Source organism: Colias eurytheme, chromosome 3 (genome assembly GCF_061535395.1).
Source record: "Colias eurytheme isolate Ceu_HAF_F1 chromosome 3, ilColEury1 Martin Lab GWU primary, whole genome shotgun sequence".
Taxonomy (NCBI): Eukaryota; Metazoa; Arthropoda; class Insecta; order Lepidoptera; family Pieridae; genus Colias; species Colias eurytheme.
The window spans coordinates 5,024,302-5,043,092 of record NC_142982.1 but is presented as its reverse complement, the minus strand read 5'-3'; the positions used below and the strand labels follow the sequence as shown (position 1 = coordinate 5,043,092).

The 18,791-nt window shown below is 32.7% G+C and overlaps 1 protein-coding gene across 1 annotated transcript in view; it reads left to right on the top strand.

Annotated features, from left to right (window-relative positions):
• The window catches only part of LOC149909546 (uncharacterized), a 46,357-nt gene extending 32,194 nt beyond the window's left edge, over positions 1 to 14,163 (top strand). Inside the window, exons 2-10 of the mRNA XM_090119566.1 lie at positions 288 to 514; positions 8,085 to 10,938; positions 11,026 to 11,264; positions 11,380 to 11,456; positions 11,546 to 11,912; positions 11,998 to 12,128; positions 12,212 to 12,361; positions 12,451 to 12,608; positions 12,874 to 14,163. Of these exons, the coding sequence (XP_089975692.1) occupies positions 439 to 514; positions 8,085 to 10,938; positions 11,026 to 11,264; positions 11,380 to 11,456; positions 11,546 to 11,912; positions 11,998 to 12,128; positions 12,212 to 12,361; positions 12,451 to 12,608; positions 12,874 to 13,000 (4,179 nt within the window). The 5' untranslated portion in view covers positions 288 to 438 and the 3' untranslated portion in view covers positions 13,001 to 14,163. The remainder of the gene's footprint in view (positions 1 to 287; positions 515 to 8,084; positions 10,939 to 11,025; positions 11,265 to 11,379; positions 11,457 to 11,545; positions 11,913 to 11,997; positions 12,129 to 12,211; positions 12,362 to 12,450; positions 12,609 to 12,873) is intronic.
• The last annotated feature ends 4,628 nt before the right edge of the window (positions 14,164 to 18,791 follow it).

Genomic DNA, 18,791 nt, shown 5'->3' with positions numbered 1-18,791 from the left:
TTTATAGATTTTATTACTCTCTGATATTAATATTTAATGTTCACTCCGAAATAAACCTTCAGACTCGTTAACATTCGTTCATTAAATCAGAACGTCTCGTAATTAAAAATTTAAATTTTCTCGAGAAAAACATTTTTCTGTACAAATTAATGCACCAGGTTGCCTCTGTAGCGCCCGTAAATAAATTACAATTGACACGTTTTCATTACAGCCAGCCCGCTAATTGGCCGACCAAGCAAAATTTGTTGCAGATTTCCATATTTAATAAAAGGTTTACTTTGTTTCAGATGTGACGTCATGTTGCCACCCTAACGAATGTGCCAAGTCCGTGCCAAAATGGCTTCGACCGAAAATCGAAAGTGTCTATCGAATTTTTAATTAGATATTTTATTGACTTTGAGAACGTATCAATGTTACGGTGAAAATAAATTAAATACAATGGGGAGACGACGCTGGAGACTAGCGACAATCGCTGCGCTCCTGATCTTCATTGTAAGAGACGCACAATGTCAAGGTAAGGATAAATTGTTTATTTTATAACCAAACTGTTTGCATTTATTAACATTTGAATCAAGTGTATCGGCATTGAATCCGGGTAAAGATACATTAGACGTCTGTTGTTACTTGTTTTAATGATTAATTTTCTCAGGAAAGTTACCAATCTTTTCTGTATGTGTCAAAGCTTCTACCGAAAAAAATGTTACCTCATACCCTAAATTTTACGCTCACACGTGTAACCCATTGAAAAAGAAGAAGGCGGCAGGGTGTATGTCATCTTGATATTATAACTTGATCACCTATTTACTGAAGAAAAATATAATACAAATGTCGCGGCAAACATGATAGGAAGCAAATTACTCAAATTACTCAACTTTGATTTGCGAATTATAAATTGCACACTTATCATACACACGTTAGAAATAAAGTTATTAGTAAATTAAATTAAATTGAAATATAAATAACAAAATAGTTTCCAGATCAAAATGTTTCCTTTATAATCCTTAATAATTAAAAAAAAATAATAATAATCATTGCAAACCGCTTTCAAGCTTTTTATTTAGATATTCTTAAGAGCCTACCTTAAAATAAATTTCAAAAAGGTAGAATTCCAGGATATTTTCAATAAAATAAAAAAGCTCGAGCGCTAAGTGTGGGTGGTGCCTATCGCCCACGTGTGCCGCCTAACTGGCTCCATTTATTATTCAAAAGCCAACTCACGAACAGCGACCGCCTGTGATCGCTTCGTAAAATTAAGCCCTATTCATACACGGCGTGCAAATGCCTGTACTATTCAAAATAGATCTGTGATGTATGACGCAATTAGTGTAGTGTTGAGCCTTGTTATGTTAAAGGGAATTGGTATCGATTGTCGTGTAACAAATTCCTACAACTTAAAGATGTATTACTTGAGGGAATGATCACCTGAAGTGAATTGTTTCCATAATTAAATCGAAGTGTACATTTAGGGTTTGAAAAGACAAATCGAGCATAAAATGAAATATATTCAGATTTGGTCACATACTTTTTGTACGTTATCGAATAAGAAATAATCATTCAAAAATTATCAATACGCCCTGTAAATATAATTTATTATTGTGGGAGTGCTTGCTAATCACGAAACAAGTGAACGTCCAAGCAATTAGCACAATTAGCATTTTTTAATTCATAGCAAGTTCGGTAGTAGGCTTAAGTGGGCTGAACGACTACTTTTTTAAATCTATACGAAGAAAAAGATATTTAAAAAATCATGAAAACAATTTTAAATTATTAGATCTTATTTTATTTTATAAACTATACTAAAATAATTGACTTTTGTTAAAATAGCGTATACTTTTCCCATATTTTATATTGTGTTTTTAAAAGATACAAAACATTACTTTGCATTTGCATGCCACACGAGTGACACGACGTATATACGACAAAGGCATGTTATAGTAATGCTTTTATTATAAAATATGTTCATCCAGTTGAGCTCTTGTAGCAATGCAAGCTACGCTGTCAATGCTTTCAAATTGTTAATCAGACCAGTAACACCATTTATTAATACTCAGTTATTTTCGTAAAATAAAGATACATAATTTCCATCAATCCCAATTTCATTAACACATAAATATGTAAAGAAAAATAAAATAAAAAACTACATACTTTTAAAAAATAAATGACATATAAACTCATACTTTTTACGCAACTTTACAATGCCGTTCCCACGAAAATATTAATACGTACTCTCTATATACAAATCAATTAGAGTTGCTTTACGTACGAGTCTATCAAACCAAATGTTATATCACGTTACATCACACATTTTTGTATGTGAAAGTTTATTAACATGTTCTGCGTCAATCACGGTAAATATTTGGCACACATTGACCACAAATTAAATAAGTTATTCAAGTGTTACGCTATGTGTAAATTACACCGAAAGGAACAGCTAGTCTATGATAATTTTCTCACGACAAATGCCTTGATATTTTTCATAAGTAAATACATTTTAGTAAATCCATAGTCAGCTTAGCTCGCAGTGTTACATTGCCTTGTAAAAGTTACAAGTTTATTCTAACCTGACTACATAGAGAGTGTCAGCATAAAGTACGAAATGGATAGTTTTCGACTTTATTTATGAATATTGCATTCGAAGCAGGTTTAGTTTTATATTATTTGATAAATCATTTCTCTTGAAGATAATAACACAAAAAATTCAAATATATAAGTTTATTTATAAGCGTTGATTGGATTTGGGGCATGGATTTTGATTTTGAGCTTCTATCCTCTTTACGTATCGTATGAAGGATGATATCATATTTACAATATCGTCAATTTAATATGGGTAATGAAAATTGGTTTTTCGTCAATTAATTAACTTAAAAACGCAATTTTGTAGTATTTCTTCCAAAAATAAGGCCGACAAAATTTGTATATATGTCGTACTGATACACATATTTATACTGAAACTTGTAAAACATATATATTATATAGGTAATTTTCTTCCACGTTACGTAATAGGTACTTTCCTTTACAAAGAGAGAAATGTGACGATACATGCTCAGTCTTTTGATTGCTGACTACTTATTGATCATTATAATTATCATACCAACGTTATTATCGAAATCCGAATTTCTTTTTTGCAATAATAGAACACAACATTAATTTATTACAGTTACACACAATAAGGTAAATCTATATTAAATTTCGTACAAAACGGAATAGAAATTTAAATCACAGAAGCTTCAGGTACCGTTCCATAAGTCCATGTGAACTATGAGTCGTAGTGTTCCCAAACATTTGCGGAGGTGTGTACGTGAGGCGCCTCCCTAATTGGGGATGAACGGGGATCATGTACCGACCTAGAAGCTGAACATTAAATAAAAACGTCCAAATATTATATAACTTCAACATCTGAGTACTTACATAGTTAGTTTGAATTTTGCTTACCTGTATAGTGTATATGTTACGCTTTCACAACGAATTTGTCAATCAATTATTTACATTGATTATTTCACTTAACTATTAGAAAGATTCGGTCACAAATATAATTTATAGGAATTAATTCTAATTTACTTTAGTTTTAACATGTTAAGGTAACTAAAATGTCTCTTAGAATTTAGGCTATTTAATGAGACATTACAAACATAAAAACGAATATGAAATTATAATCGAGATATATGCTAAAAGCTCATTAGGAAAAACTTCATTATAACGTTTGCCGTTACCACACCCTGCATAATATAAACCCCTTTTGGGTCCCAACAAACATCACGTGCAAGCTCGCCCCTCGTAACATCTGCTTAATTACCTCTGATTTACGATCTGCTACCAATTAATAATTCATTAAGATATTTTAACCAGAAACTCCGCAAACAATTAACTACCAATTTTTTAATCGCTCGTAAAAACGCTGCTCATAAAATTGTTATTAATTTTCCTTTTTTCTTGACTGTATAAAATTTAATTTTCATAGAAAAAGCTCTGAAAATTCCCGTATGAAAATGAAAAAGAATGTGTCATATAGCCTAATAGATTAAAGATGTATCTAATATTAAATGTAATAATTTAAATCGGATCATTTGATATATTTTTTCATGACATTCCTCTGCAAGTTGCAACTGAAGAAGAGCTATCAAATCCAAATAGATTTTTTTTTCAATCATTTATTTCTGGGCTGGGCAACGAATGTTCATGGCAGTCCCATTGCAACAATCAACTTACAAACTAAACACAAATTAATTAACATAGAAAAAGAGAAGGTATTATACTACTGGTACTACCTCTATAGGTTGCAAGAAAAGCTCCCACCATGCCATACACCAACCCTGCCTCCTCGGATCCAAATAGTTTGAAAAGTCAAAGTCTCGAATCCAATTCTTTTAACTATAAATGAGACCATAGCCCTATTTCATTTTCTATCATCTTTAATAAATAATCTATTGAAAGATTGATCAAACATCTATTCAATGTTTCTTATCACGAAAACAATTGTCGAACAAAACAAAATAGATTAAATATGAACAAAGAAATTCTTAGCCGGACATCCACAATATCAAACAACTCTATTATATGTGACAGTTTGACATCCAATGAGGATACTGAACTTTTCCCGGGGGAAATTTAACTGTGTTGAAGACTCAAAATATACTGCAATAGGTCAAATATGTTGTGTATTTATTCGTTTATATGTTTTGTGTTATGGGACCTGTCAATTTAGGGTATTGGAATTCTTTGTGTACTTTTGATTAAATAAAATGAAAATGTTGGTGTTGTGTCTATGGCTATGTCTCATCACTATCATTTTTTAAGTAGGGACGAGATTTTTAATAAAATAAACGATACCAAATATTTGAACAACAAACAATATTTTTTATATGTTGTAGGGTAAAAGCCGGATAGTTGCGCCACTTTTCAAAAAAGCTATATTATGAAAAATTATGTACTTAATAAGAATAATGAAACATGTATATCAAAAGATAGGTCTTTGAACCATCATATTAGCCTATTTTATTAAATATAATTATTAACGGTTTTGAGTAAATCCTGTTTTATTTGACCTCTCAAATGAAGGATAGTTGCCTAATCTAGCGGATAGTTGCCTATCGTAAATAATACTTCAGAGGATACTTGCCTCGTGAGGGGATAGATGCCTCACAATATTTTTTTAAATAAAAACAAATTTATATCAATTCACTTAATCAGTCTTTATTATTTGTTTTGCTTTTTAATTAAGAACTAATCAACATTATACATTTTTTTGCTATAAAACTATAACAATATAACAAAAATAGCCTCTAAATTAGTTATAATCACATATTAGTACAATTATTGATATTTATCTTAAAGATAGAAGAAGAATATGGCAATCAACTTTGGCATTAATCATCAGAAGCGAGGGATTTCATCTTTCCACATCGCATGCAATACAGTTTCATCCATATTAAATATTCCATCTGGTTTAACCAGCAATTCATTCTCAGTTAAGACAGTAGGTAATAAGTAGATCAAAAAATTTTGCAACGTCTTCTTGTTGAGACCCCTCGCTCTTTCAATTGATAAACCCTCAGCTTGCCTCAAAACTATTTCGGGATTTCTTTCCAGAAAGCTTTTTAACCATTGTGGCCCAGCCGTTATGCTTTAACCCCAAATTTTCGGCAAACTGGTAAGCTAACTGACGAATTGTATTTCTTTTAGGAGGAAATCCTACGTCTCCGAGCTTTAGTATATAAGTCACTAGTCTTTTTTCATTTTCAAAATCAAGGACAGGGTATTTTCCTGGAAGTTAAATAAAAAAATAGCGAAATGAATATTGTACCGGCACGGAGATGCCTTATTACCAATAAAAACGCAATAATATTAATATTTGCTAGTGAAAGAATTTGTAGTTGCGGATAGTTGCCCCGAGAGCAACTATCCGCACAAGTTTCTAAGGCGACTATCCTTTTTGATACGGATACTTGCCCTTTTTATTTGCGAAATAAATCAACAATATTTTGCAATAAAATCTAATTAACAGTATAATTTAAAGTCTAATGCACGCAAAGAAACATAAACTATATTGAAATCACAATTAGTAACAAAAATATTCAATACAAATGACTTACCAATATAGTTTCAACGCCTATCGAAGTTTCACCGCGGAACAATTTCGCTCGCACAAATGAAACGCGTACATCTACACTAATGATTGACGTGGCACTGAGGTCTGCGGGAGGGGTACTTACAACTATAGTAAAGCGTTATTGCCACTAATGTCCGTAACATAGTGTATTCGAAACTGCGGCAAGTATCCCACTGGCGCAACTATCTGGCTTTTACCCTATAGATATAACACTAATTAAAGCAAGTCATTGTTTACTAATCTATGCGGTCCATTTCCCACTGTCATATCGATGTTAAAATAATCAAGTTCCTTGAGAAATTACCAAAATAAAACAGTTTCAGAAGATGCCCGCTTCGATTGTTGTAAATTGACCTATTTTTCTTCTTTATCGAAAAAGATAATATTATGATGGCGTTCTAAATAACTAAACAAAATGTTTTCCTATCACCAAAAATCGGTCAATAATTATAAGTCGAGCTCTTTTTCGCAAAGAAATCTTATATATAAAAATGAATCGCAAAATGTGTTGGTAAGCGCATAACTCGAGAACGGCTGAACCGATTTCGATAATTCTTTTTTTATTATATTCCTTGAAGTACGAGGATGGTTCTTATGTAGAGAAAACGTAAATATTATGTACCACGGGCGAAGCCGGGGTGGACCGCTAGTACAATTATATTTCTTAAGATACACGTAACACAAGTATTACACATTTAGAAACTTATAACATATAATAAATAATAATAAAACAATAATTTATACGTTGTAGAAAATCCAAGCATAATTACAAAGTGTAATATTTCAAAACCTAATTTTCTGTGAAATTGTATTGTAATCAACAAACAAATATAGTAATCAAAGTGAAACCAAATTTGCGGAACAATTAGATATATCCCTTGAGATTTACTCGAGATAATCCGCAAGCGTTAAACTCAGGCTATCAATTAATTAGAACGAAATCCACAGAATAAACTAAACACAAACATATTTTGATATAATCATATTAATATTCATTGTATGTTAATTGCTTTATTTCAACATCTACGCAGAAATAATGTGTTATCTCTGTAAAAACAATCTGCTGGGGTAATATTGAGCGTTGTTTATTACGCCTCCTATGTTTGCTCCCTTACAGGAAACATATTAACTCATATAGCATTACCATTACTTCCTTATGGGGGATTATATCGAAATGGGGCTTTTAGTATAGGCTGTTAAAAGTTCGGTTATAAACTTGTCATAGTGTTCATATTTTATGGTACGACCGACAAAGTGTTATGATACATGCAGAATGGATGTTGTGAATTCTAGACGAACAGTATTATTATAATTTATTGACGATAAAATATTATTATCTTAGGTTATTATTTTTATGTTGCTTAAGCTGTGATGGCTTATTTGAAGGTATTTATGAATATCAATTAAATTTTCATGTAGGTATATTATGATTCAACCTAAAAGCAACAGAATTAGTTTATAATGAGATTTTTTAGTTTTTTCTCGGTTGCTTTATTTTTGTTTTAAAATATTAAAGTTAATTATATGTTTCTATTAGACAAATTACACAAAGCAACGAATGTAGTATTTTAATAAATAGCACAGTGATATTAAATCGATTTTCCATTACACTCAGCGTTGCTGCCATGTCGAGCATCGACGTTCTTAATTAGGGATATGATCCACAAGAAAGTAATTTTCTCGAGATTATCTTGCCTAACAATTTATCCCGACCGCGTCATAATACGAGATCACTCAGAAAAATAACATAAGGTTAAGGAAGATTGCGTAGTCCAATATACCTTCACTCTGCTCGCTTTTATCATAACTTTAGACAAAATATTCTTTTATATGTTTGACATAGCCAAAATTAGCGAAATAACATTTTTATAAATGTTTATTTCTTTAATAACAATGAGATTCACAGATTATTTAAAATAAATAAGTAATAAGAAAGCAAATAAGAGGCAAATAAAAAGAGTTTATTTTTCTTTTTCAGATGAAAATGACTTTTACTACACACCAGAAAGAAGCTTTGCTCAAGTTCAACCGCCTATATTTTCAAATAATCGACCTTCTACGTTTTATGAACATGACAGTTTTAGAATTACGCCCACGGCACAACAAAACAACTTTAATGATGGGCACGTTCGATTCCCAAGCCCAAATTATAATCAAAATCCTTCCCCGTTTCAACTACCAACGGGAAGAAGTCAGTCTGGTTCTCAATATTACCTCAATCAACCAGAATTTCCACCGAGTCAACGACAGAGATTTCGACCGGCTCTGCCGTATAATTTCCAATTAGTTCATCCAGCTTCTACGAAAAAACCTGAAACTTCTCAGATACATTCTGTTGCATATCAGAATGATCCGTCAAAGCCAGAAACATTTCTAGGGCAAATCACAATAAATAACCCCGACATAGACTACCTACAAAATAATAGGTTCAAGAATATTCCTTTTGATGGAAACAGTTTAAAGAGTAATGGTCAAAGCGGCCACATATCGCATGGTGATGATATCGATAATGATGATCATGACATTTTCGATCACCACAAAGTAACAACATTTAACCCAACGAAGCTTGGTGGTAAGCAAAGAATTATAAAACCTAACACAGCCAGATTTTCACACTTTGATAGACCGGTGTCGACTGGAAAGCCTAATATCCTCAATGAACCTATTAGAAAGGATAATACAGCAGGCCCAAGTCTTTATCGTGGTCCTTCAACTGAATTTAAATCATTACTAGATATTGAGCCATTGTTAGAAGATGATATTAGCGATATTAGTTCGTTTAGAGAACTAATGAAAAATACACATGAATCTTTTGATGTAGAAGTAATAAAATCAAATAGTAGCACAGAAACAGATGATAGCAAACCAGATGCAACGTCAATGAATATCGATAACATTCCAAAAGTATCCTCATTGATGACGGTAACAATTCCATCTAATAAATCAACAACAACGGAAAAACCACCAAACAGTAGCTATGAAAATAACAACGACGATCTTGAAGGAGGAGAAGAAGAAAATAGTGAAGAAGAGTACGAATATGAATATGTTGATGAAAACTTAGAAACCAACCACACCACACAAAAACCACCAGCATCGTCTACATCAGATGAACACATCACTGATATTTATGATGAATATGACTCAACAGAAGATGACACAGTAGAAAAATCTTCTGAGATAAAAGTAAATAATACAAAATCTTACGAAGTTTTAGAAATGAATTCAAACAGATCCTTGGTAAAGGATGATAATTTTAAACAATTTACGGACACTGCCAATATAGATCAAACGGATTTGGGATCAACAAATGAGACAACACCACCAAGACTGAAATATACTTCTTCTAATGAGGACTTTTCTTCAATTGAGCCACCGTCAATTTTAGGACAAGAAGTAGTTTCGGTCGTTACTACTAAAAGTGTTGTTAATGGAACCATTTCAATACCAGATGTAACTTATCCACCCACGCCAAAGACTAAGTTGGTTTCGACACCAATGATAATTGATGACAATAATAACGACACAGTTGTTACGACAGAGAGTTGGATTGTTGTAGCATCCGTTCAAACAAGCCGTAGTGTTTCAGGGGCCAGATTTTTACCGTTCCCTACTGTAGAACAAGAAGAAAAGAAACAAGTTATTGCAGATGATGAAGAAAGTGAAGATGACGATGATACAGTAACAGAAAATCCTAAAAAAGATATATCACATTCATCGTCATCAACGGAGAATATAAATGACAAATTGGATAGCATACAGTCTGAACTATCTAGCGCTGTACTTTCAGGTAACCTTGACAATGAAAACAAGAACATAGAATTAATACAAGAGACAACATCTGAGCAATCAACATCTACATCTACAACTACTACAACATCTCCATCGCCCGTAAATGTATTTACATTGAAAAGTACACAGTTCACTACTGTCACAGAAAAATCTGCTCCAGAGCCATTACCAGTTTTGATTAAAAAATTTACGCCGCGTGTAAGTACATCAACAACGCCAAAACCAAAAAAGAAACCATCGTTTGTTACTGTTATGGATGACTTATCTGGTTTATTACCTCCTGGTTTCAAATCTAGGCAATCGTATAAAGATAAACGAATAACTACGATATCAACTACTACTACATCAACTACAACTACAACAACCAGTGCACCCTTAATTGAAGGTATTATCATAAACAGTACCCAGGGACGTTCTTCTGGAATTAGTTCCAAAAACAAAGTAATCATTTTAGATGATAAATCTTTATTACCTAAAGAATACAAACCAAAAGAAAAGACACAAGATGATTCATCGAAAAAAGTTATTAAAGATGACCTTAGTAAATTGTTACCCCCTGGTTATAAACCGCCGGCATCTGAAGAAACATCTAAAAGTAAAGACGATATAATTGGCAATATTGAAAAAGTTGACATTTCTGCCTTTTTACCAAAAGGTTTCAAATTAAATACATCAGCAACTACGACATCCACCACAGAAAAACCTAAAGCAAATATTAATATTCCCATTCAAGCGGTTCCCGTAGACATAACAGCTCTTTTACCACCAGGATTTAAACTAAATAGTAGTGAATCAGAAGAAAAAGTTCCCTTAGAAAAGTTTATTGTTGCTGATATTTCAAATTTACTCCCTCCTGGATTTAACGCAAATTCATCAGAAGAACCCTCTACTCCATCACCGACGACTAAAGCACCCGGAAGTTTCAAAGTAGTTTTCCCATCGAGACCTGGAGGTAAAAATACAAGAAAAACTACAACTCAAAAATCGAGTTTGGGCCCAGAACCATTTACTCCTAAAATTCAGAAAGGCTGGCCGACTAGGTAAATAATTATAGACACATACAATTTATATTTTATGTACTGATATAAATAAAATAAATTGATTATTAATTTAATGTCAATTTCCAGGGCTTCAACAGAATTCACTGGATGGCCTTCTCCGTCTACGACACCATTTTCAATTGAACGATTGCTGGAATTACAAAGAAACGCTACCTCTACTACACCAATGGTAGAAATAAGCACAGCTTCTACGACACGACGTATTATATCGACAACAACGACTACATCCGCGCCTCCTACACCAACGACTCCAGGTGTATGTCGTCAGGAATGTGATATTGCGGCGACAATTAAAATTGTTTCAGGTATGGTTTATAAGACATTGGCTCGTAACTTAGTTTACTGGAAACTAATTAAATCAATAAATAAATAATAATGATTAAATGAAAAGATTTTTTTAATAAACTTATTTTATTCCAGGAGTGAAATGGGTTCCAGAATTACTAGACCAACATACCAAAGAGTGGCAAAAATTGGCTAAAGATGTTAAAGATGAGGTAAACATTAAATGCATGTATTAAGCACAACTTAGTACATAAGTGATTTTATTAAATTATACAAATTAATTGTACTATTATTTTCACAGCTTAACTCTGTCTACTCAAAGTCCGATTTGCTTAGCAAATGGTATAAGGGAATACGAATAGATGGATTCAGTGAGGGGTCCGTGCTTGTCGACTATTTTATCGAGTTGAATACTATTGGAGAGAAAGTTGACACGGTGCAACTGAAAACACTCTTCCATAAATCCCTTCATGAAGCAAAATCAGGATCTGTAATGGAAACTGAAGAACCCGAGCCTAGTTTCGACCCAGACGAAATGCAAGGGGACCAACCTGACGAAGAAAGATTGGGGAAGAGTAATAAACAAATGACTAAAAATATTGATAAATCCGCTGGAAAATTAGAAATTGGCAAATTTGTGATGGATCCAGCATATACAGAATTTATTGGTAAGTAGGAAATGTATTTAGTACTAGATATAGTTAATAATTATTAAAATCAATTCATTATATTTCATGACGTATTTTATTTTAGTGTTGCCTAAGCGAGGAGAACCAACGGTAGCAGTACCTGATGAGGAATCCTTGCTTCCACAGTGGGGTATAGCTGTTATAGTAATAGCCTTGGCATCACTACTTTTCGTGGTAATCTTTGGCGTCACAGTGGTACGTATATTATAAAATAATATTTTCAATCTGGGTCCGTTAAAGTTTCTTTTACAATAATTCTTATTCAACTTTTTGTTTAGCTTGTAAATCGTCAGAAGAGCACGAAGACAAAACAACCAATACCTTTGAGCGAAGATATGTTACGAGAGTTGGATAAAAGCCACATGGGTGGCTACGATGATATGCACCAAATGAAGGAAAGGGAACTACCTTACTTACCATCTGGAAAGGTAAGCTTCGATTTATAATTTAAACTTCTGCTTACATACAAAAAGTTGAAATCCTTGAATAATATTAATTTTGTCCTGGTTTATTTCAGCGCATGTCAACTGCCTTCATAGAACAATTAGCGTATCCCAACCCAGGTGACTCCTGGCGGTCGGAGTGGACACCGCAACTCCAGAAGTACATGCAGCATTACACGCCAGATTCTGGGCGGGGCTCGCAAATATATGGAGCTACGGGAAACGGCTACGGGTAAATAGAATTCATTAAATCCCGCTCAAGCAGATACTCTAATTACAAACAAATTAACTAATTTAATTACGAGGGCCAATAACATCAACTATAATAAAATCAAACCGAAATTACTGCATTTCTAATTATTACCTATTACATACATAAAAAAAAACTTAACAAAATTAATAAATAGAATTGATGTTAATTAAAGTAATGTGTGTGCCGTGCCGACTTTGGAATGTTTATTATTATGATTATTATGAAGCGTTAATATTTGTTCCAGATATAGCGGGTCTCAAATATACGGGCAGACTGGCGCGGGATCCCAGGTGTACGGTTACACGGGAGAGTATCCCACTCCGAGGTCGCACTATTCGAGACGTCGCTCCGAATACGATAGCAACTTCTAGAATTTTGACAAGTTCAATTAACCCAAATTAAACTCTTTTGACAATATCATCTAAAACCTCAAATATATAATAGCATAGATTTCATTCATATTATGTAGAAATCATCTCGTATCTAAGCTTGGTACGCACATACAGCGAATGGTTTACTGAACCAGTGTACCAAGCTTAGCATCAGTAACTGGTTGTGAAGTAGATATGCTATTTATTTTATTGCTGCAGAATCTAATTTTTATGTACTTCGCTTGTTTTTGATAGAATTTAAAGTTTGGATTAGATTTTACTGCGAAATATATACGACTAGTGCCACATCAATCAGTGTATCTATAAGATTATTATTAATGTAACTATCATAGTCATGCAGTGCTTGTTTGAATGGCCAAAGGTATACCCTACTAATTATTAACGAGAAGGATATAGTATTGCATGTATTTTATTGAATCTATAAGGGGAATTTGATCTGCCAAATTGTAAACATTTGCGACTGATTGTGAGATGTAAATAACTAAAATAAGAACTCACCAATATTTTAAGTCAATCTTATTAGGAGAAACTATAGAGAATTTATGTAGATAACTCTGCATACCTATATTTGCTCAGAACCCGTAGTAGTGACTGTGGACAGTGTGAGAGCGTGAAACGCATTTTTGTGCCAAATGTTCGATAGCGTGTGTAAATATAGTGTTGATATTGGAACCTCATGATTACATCGTTTGTGGGTGGCTTACTGCCAATTACGCGCCACCACAACCGTATTCATTAATGTTTTAAAATAATAATTATCATTTCCAATGCACTGGGTATTTGAGCAAACATTTCTGTTGATTTAATTAAAAATTTCATCAACTCTTTTCCTTTCGCCGATGTCCGTATAGTAGGAATCGTTAATTTATAAACATTTCGAATACAACCTATGTAAGGTATAGTTTTTTATTTTAATATTTAATGACATAAAATGTTTTGGAATTTACGCAATGATTGTCTAGTATTATAGATATTATATGAAAACATTATTAGAATACGAATTAGACTATCGAATGTGTAACTGCATGAAAGTTCTTGTATATAAAAAATTTTGTACATGTAGTCTTTTAATTTAATTATTATTAAATAGTAAGTGACAAATTATATATTAAGATAATCAATATAGATATATGTAATGAAAATGATTGGTTTCTTTTAACCCCTAAAATCCTCATCCTGAAACAGCACTTCGTATTTATTGAAATAAGTTTTTCAGTGATTAAAGTGGACACAATTATTTTAATCGTTTTACTCTTGTAAATATAAAAAGAAAGGCAATTAAATTTCAAATTTAAATTTGCTTTGCGATGGGATAGAGTAAAAAAATGTGACGGGATAATGGGATGGAATTCTTGAGATTTCAAATAGAATCTGCCGATCATTCTCGACAAATGAATAAACAAATTAGACAATATTCGATAAGATGGATTAATACAATTTTATTCAAAAGTCATTTTATATTTTTCGTTTGTTTAAATATTTTAAACAAATTATCCATTGAAGGCTCAGCCTCTGACTTTTGTAGAGATGTTAATGTAATCACATATGAATAGGTATGTACCTACTTCTCATATATTTTATGTGAAACCTACTACTTGTAAATCATGAATTTTCCATTTTTAAAGTAACTACAATGGATATTGAATATGACAATAGATTTTATCGAATCCAATTAACGAAATATTTTCTTTCGATCAACTATCACAATGAAATGGGATGAACGAGATCGAATGAAAAATGAATATTCTGCTCAAATAAAATAAAAATACCATCCTATGACAATAATAAAGGTCAACAAAGCAATAAAACCGCAGATATTACATTTAATTCAAAATAAACACACTGAGGTTTGAATATTTCTAATAAAAGCTTTGTTAGCGGGTAACACTAGCGTTGCTACAATTGCCATCCCCTTTAAAATTTATTATGATTCGCGGAACCGAACTTAGTCCTATAATAGCTTTTTGAATATATAATTTCTTGCCTATCGTGTTGAAATTCAAAACTTAAAGCATTTGCGAACTTGAACAAAACCTCAATTATTCAGAATCGGTTCAATTTTAGTATTTGAAATGGATCTTTTTGAGGTTCCGTAGACCGAAACAACACAAATGTTTCATCTGAACAATATTTCGGTACATGATGGTACTGAAACACGTAAGGAAGAATTTATAATTATTGGAAAGTTGGTAGATGGAGAAATAATTATATTATAAGCTCAAGAATCACGCACATGAAGTTTAAGAACACTTTTTGAGTCTATAATCTCTCTGGGCAAACCCCTGTCATTGAAACGATAATAAGTTTTATAAAGCAATTGACCTCTAAATCAACCAAAGTCCTGGCTATTTCGGTCCAATTTCGGTCCAACCTCTGAGGATTTCGTGTCTGGCAACATTGACAAGCGACACGAATTACCATGACACATTACGGGTACCCATGAGACATGAGATTTGAGAAACTTTATAATTATTCAAATTAAGTCCCAGTTAGCAGTCGACGCCACTTATTTAATAATTTGCGTGACCTATTTATTGTACACAAATATAACCCCAGGCTTTTCAATATGAAGAGCCATTAAATAATATAAATAAGAACTAAAAATATACGCTTTAATATTCTTCACTTATACAATATGGCGGTTGTATGTATCAAATTATATTAATTTATGCAATTAAATGTCGATCCTAAAATTGAAAAACCAAATCCGCATTAAAGGTATAAATTAAGTGCAGCAAAAATGTCCTATATGGAAACGTTATTTTAATATAGTCCGTAGTTATTTAAGGCGTTACCCGGCAATTTCGACTATGTTCAACCTCTATAAAGTCTGGTACAACATAAAGCACAATACCGAAAAAAATATATAAAATAGGATGGTCTTTGATCTTTAATTGCTCGCGAGGAATTTTTTCCAAAGTCAATAGATTTCTAGAAAAAAAATGTGCCGTGGTCATCGATTTTTCCGCAAATACTCTATAAACTTCGTAACCTGCTGACTTAGAGCTCTGAAAATTTTATGTTTAATAAATTATCAGTTACACAACAGTCCCTGACGAGGATATTTTGTTTCACTGATTAGTATCTTTTTAAATACAAAATGCGAGGAAAAAAGAAGGTGCAGCGGGAGAGGTTTGAGATCCGTCAAGTATGGTCAAGGTTATTAGCGCATGTAAAATCCTTAATATCCCTTCCATTGTCTCTATTTTTCATATCTTTACTTATTTACTCTTTTTAACAAAAGCTCCCTTCCAAAAAAGTGAAACTTACTATAAGCACAGTATAAAGAATAATATGTTAAACTGCATAGAATAGATAAGAACTTTTAAAACAATGCACAATTATTTAAAAAAATGTGTTTATTAAAAAAAGATCATTCCATTTACGAAGTAAGTAGAAATAAATCCATTATTAATAAAATTTAAAAATAATAATGAATACTATAGAAAAATTTAAAGTAAATTATGGAAAACCGTTTTTTCCAGTTATGTAACTGCTGAAAGAAGCCGTCGCTTCTTCTTATTGCATCATGCATTGAAGTGGCCTTATTGCATCAACATTTACTAGTGGAGAGACCTCATTCGATACTACGAAAAGTAACTCATTATTATAAGCAAAGGCTAAAATAATAAGTATGATATACAATTCCTTGTAACTTAAACTATTGTGCTACACATTAAACCGGGCTATTTCGCGCTGACATTGCTTTCAAGTAGGTAAGGCGTGTTGTTTTTACAAGCAAAGTTTCATCAAAGGCTATTAAAACTTTATGAAGTGCAGTAAAGAAGTCAAATTATTTAGTAAACTTTTTCTTAAGTTTAAAACTGAAATAATACCTTTCTTTGTTGCGCATTATACTATTTTGATTAAAAAATATTAAAAACACGTCCCTGCATTACTTTAGAAAGAAATAAAGCAAATATAAAGTATATATACGTATATTGAAACGAAATGAAATCACTTTATATAAATAAATATTTTATAAAAAATAAGTTTGTTGATAAAAAAACTACTAGTATGTATTTAAAAACAATGCTTTCGCTACGGAGCAACTTCTACAAAAGCAGTGGGTTAAAAGCTAAGTAAAACGCTTGTATCCTGGGACCCTGAGTTGGCTTTATACTTTTATTTGTGATTCTGTTATTATTATATATATGTTAGCGCGTTTAATTTAAAGATAAAATTATATTTTAAAAGTAAATCAATTGATGAACTTAATTAATTATTTTAATAATAATCAAATGGATAAAAGTATTAATAATCATTTAATTATCAGATAATAATAATATTACAAGTTATATTCAAAATAACGATCAAAACAACACAAATAACACCTGCGCTGACTCACACAGTCACGCCACTCGAATAGTTGTTTTGATCGTCCTATAAATAACGGTCGTTTGCAGTTGCGAGTCATTCTTGTACCGACTTTGGTCGAGTCAAGATGTCTAAAAAGTATTATATCAGTATTTAATTACGTAATACAGCCACGCTTTAACATCAGAAGTAGAAGATGAACCAGCCCTTACTCGGAATCCTGGCAGGCTGGCACAAATTCTTCCATCATACTACGTGACAGTGTGCAACTGTCACTGTCACCATCATGACAGTATACCACTGTGGACTTCAACCTACGAAAAATTGGATTGAATTGACTTCAAGTAAACAGGGATGAAAGAACTCGCACAATGTGTGTTTTCTTGTGCGTTGTGTGAAGTAAATGTTTGTGGTGTGGAATATTGTAACGGTAATGTAGTTCATCAATATTATAATGTGATGTGCAATCCGGGCGGTTGTCCAGGATATTTGAGCCTTTAATTATGGTAAGCGAACGACGTGTTTATGTCACAAATAATAAGTTTTTAATACCAGGGCATTTGGATCCAATGTGGTGCCTTCGAAGGCGCCCAGTGTAAGCTATTGCGGTTTTCTGTATTTTGACGATTGAAAAACACTTCTAAGCGAAGTCCAGTTGAATAAATCAATGTTTGAGTTTGAGTTCATCGTGTGGATGTGATGGTGTTCTATAAGGTCAGTTTGGCCGAGCGGTTATGTTTGTGTTATAATACATTGTGTTTTGACATCACGAGATAAATTACCGTACTCATTTCAAATGAACGTACGAGGACGTTTTGTGTTATTGTTTTACTATGGCCAAGCCGGATATAACTTGTGTTTTTACTTTTAATTATGTTCCAGGACTTATGGTTATCGCTTGAGAGTTGAGATACAGATGAGATACAGAAGCCGCTGTTCGCAGCTGGAAAAACCCGTTGAGCTATCGAATTCTATGTAAATCACAATATTACTCGACAATGATTGCTATGAAGCGAAAAGTACAAGCAATTGCTAGACTACTATTGTGTCCTATGTACGTGTAAGAATAGAACCAAAGCCAAATTTAGATGACCGTGTTAGCGGTAATGGAAACTAATTATGATAATCGACTGCCACTTGTCTGTACGGGTCTCCTGTGACTTAGTCTGACAACTGGGCAGATAATAATACAATCTAATGCCACTTGTCTGTACGGGTCTTCTGTGACTTAGTCTGACAACTGGGCAGATAATATAATCGGATGCCACTTGTCTGTTCGGGTCTTCTGTGACTTAGGCTGGCAACTGGGCAGATAATAATACAATCTAATGCCACTTGTCTGTACGGGTCTCCTGTGACTTAGTCTGACAACTGGGCAGATAATAATACAATCTAATGCCACTTGTCTGTACGGGTCTTCTGTGACTTAGTCTGACAACTGGGCAGATAATAT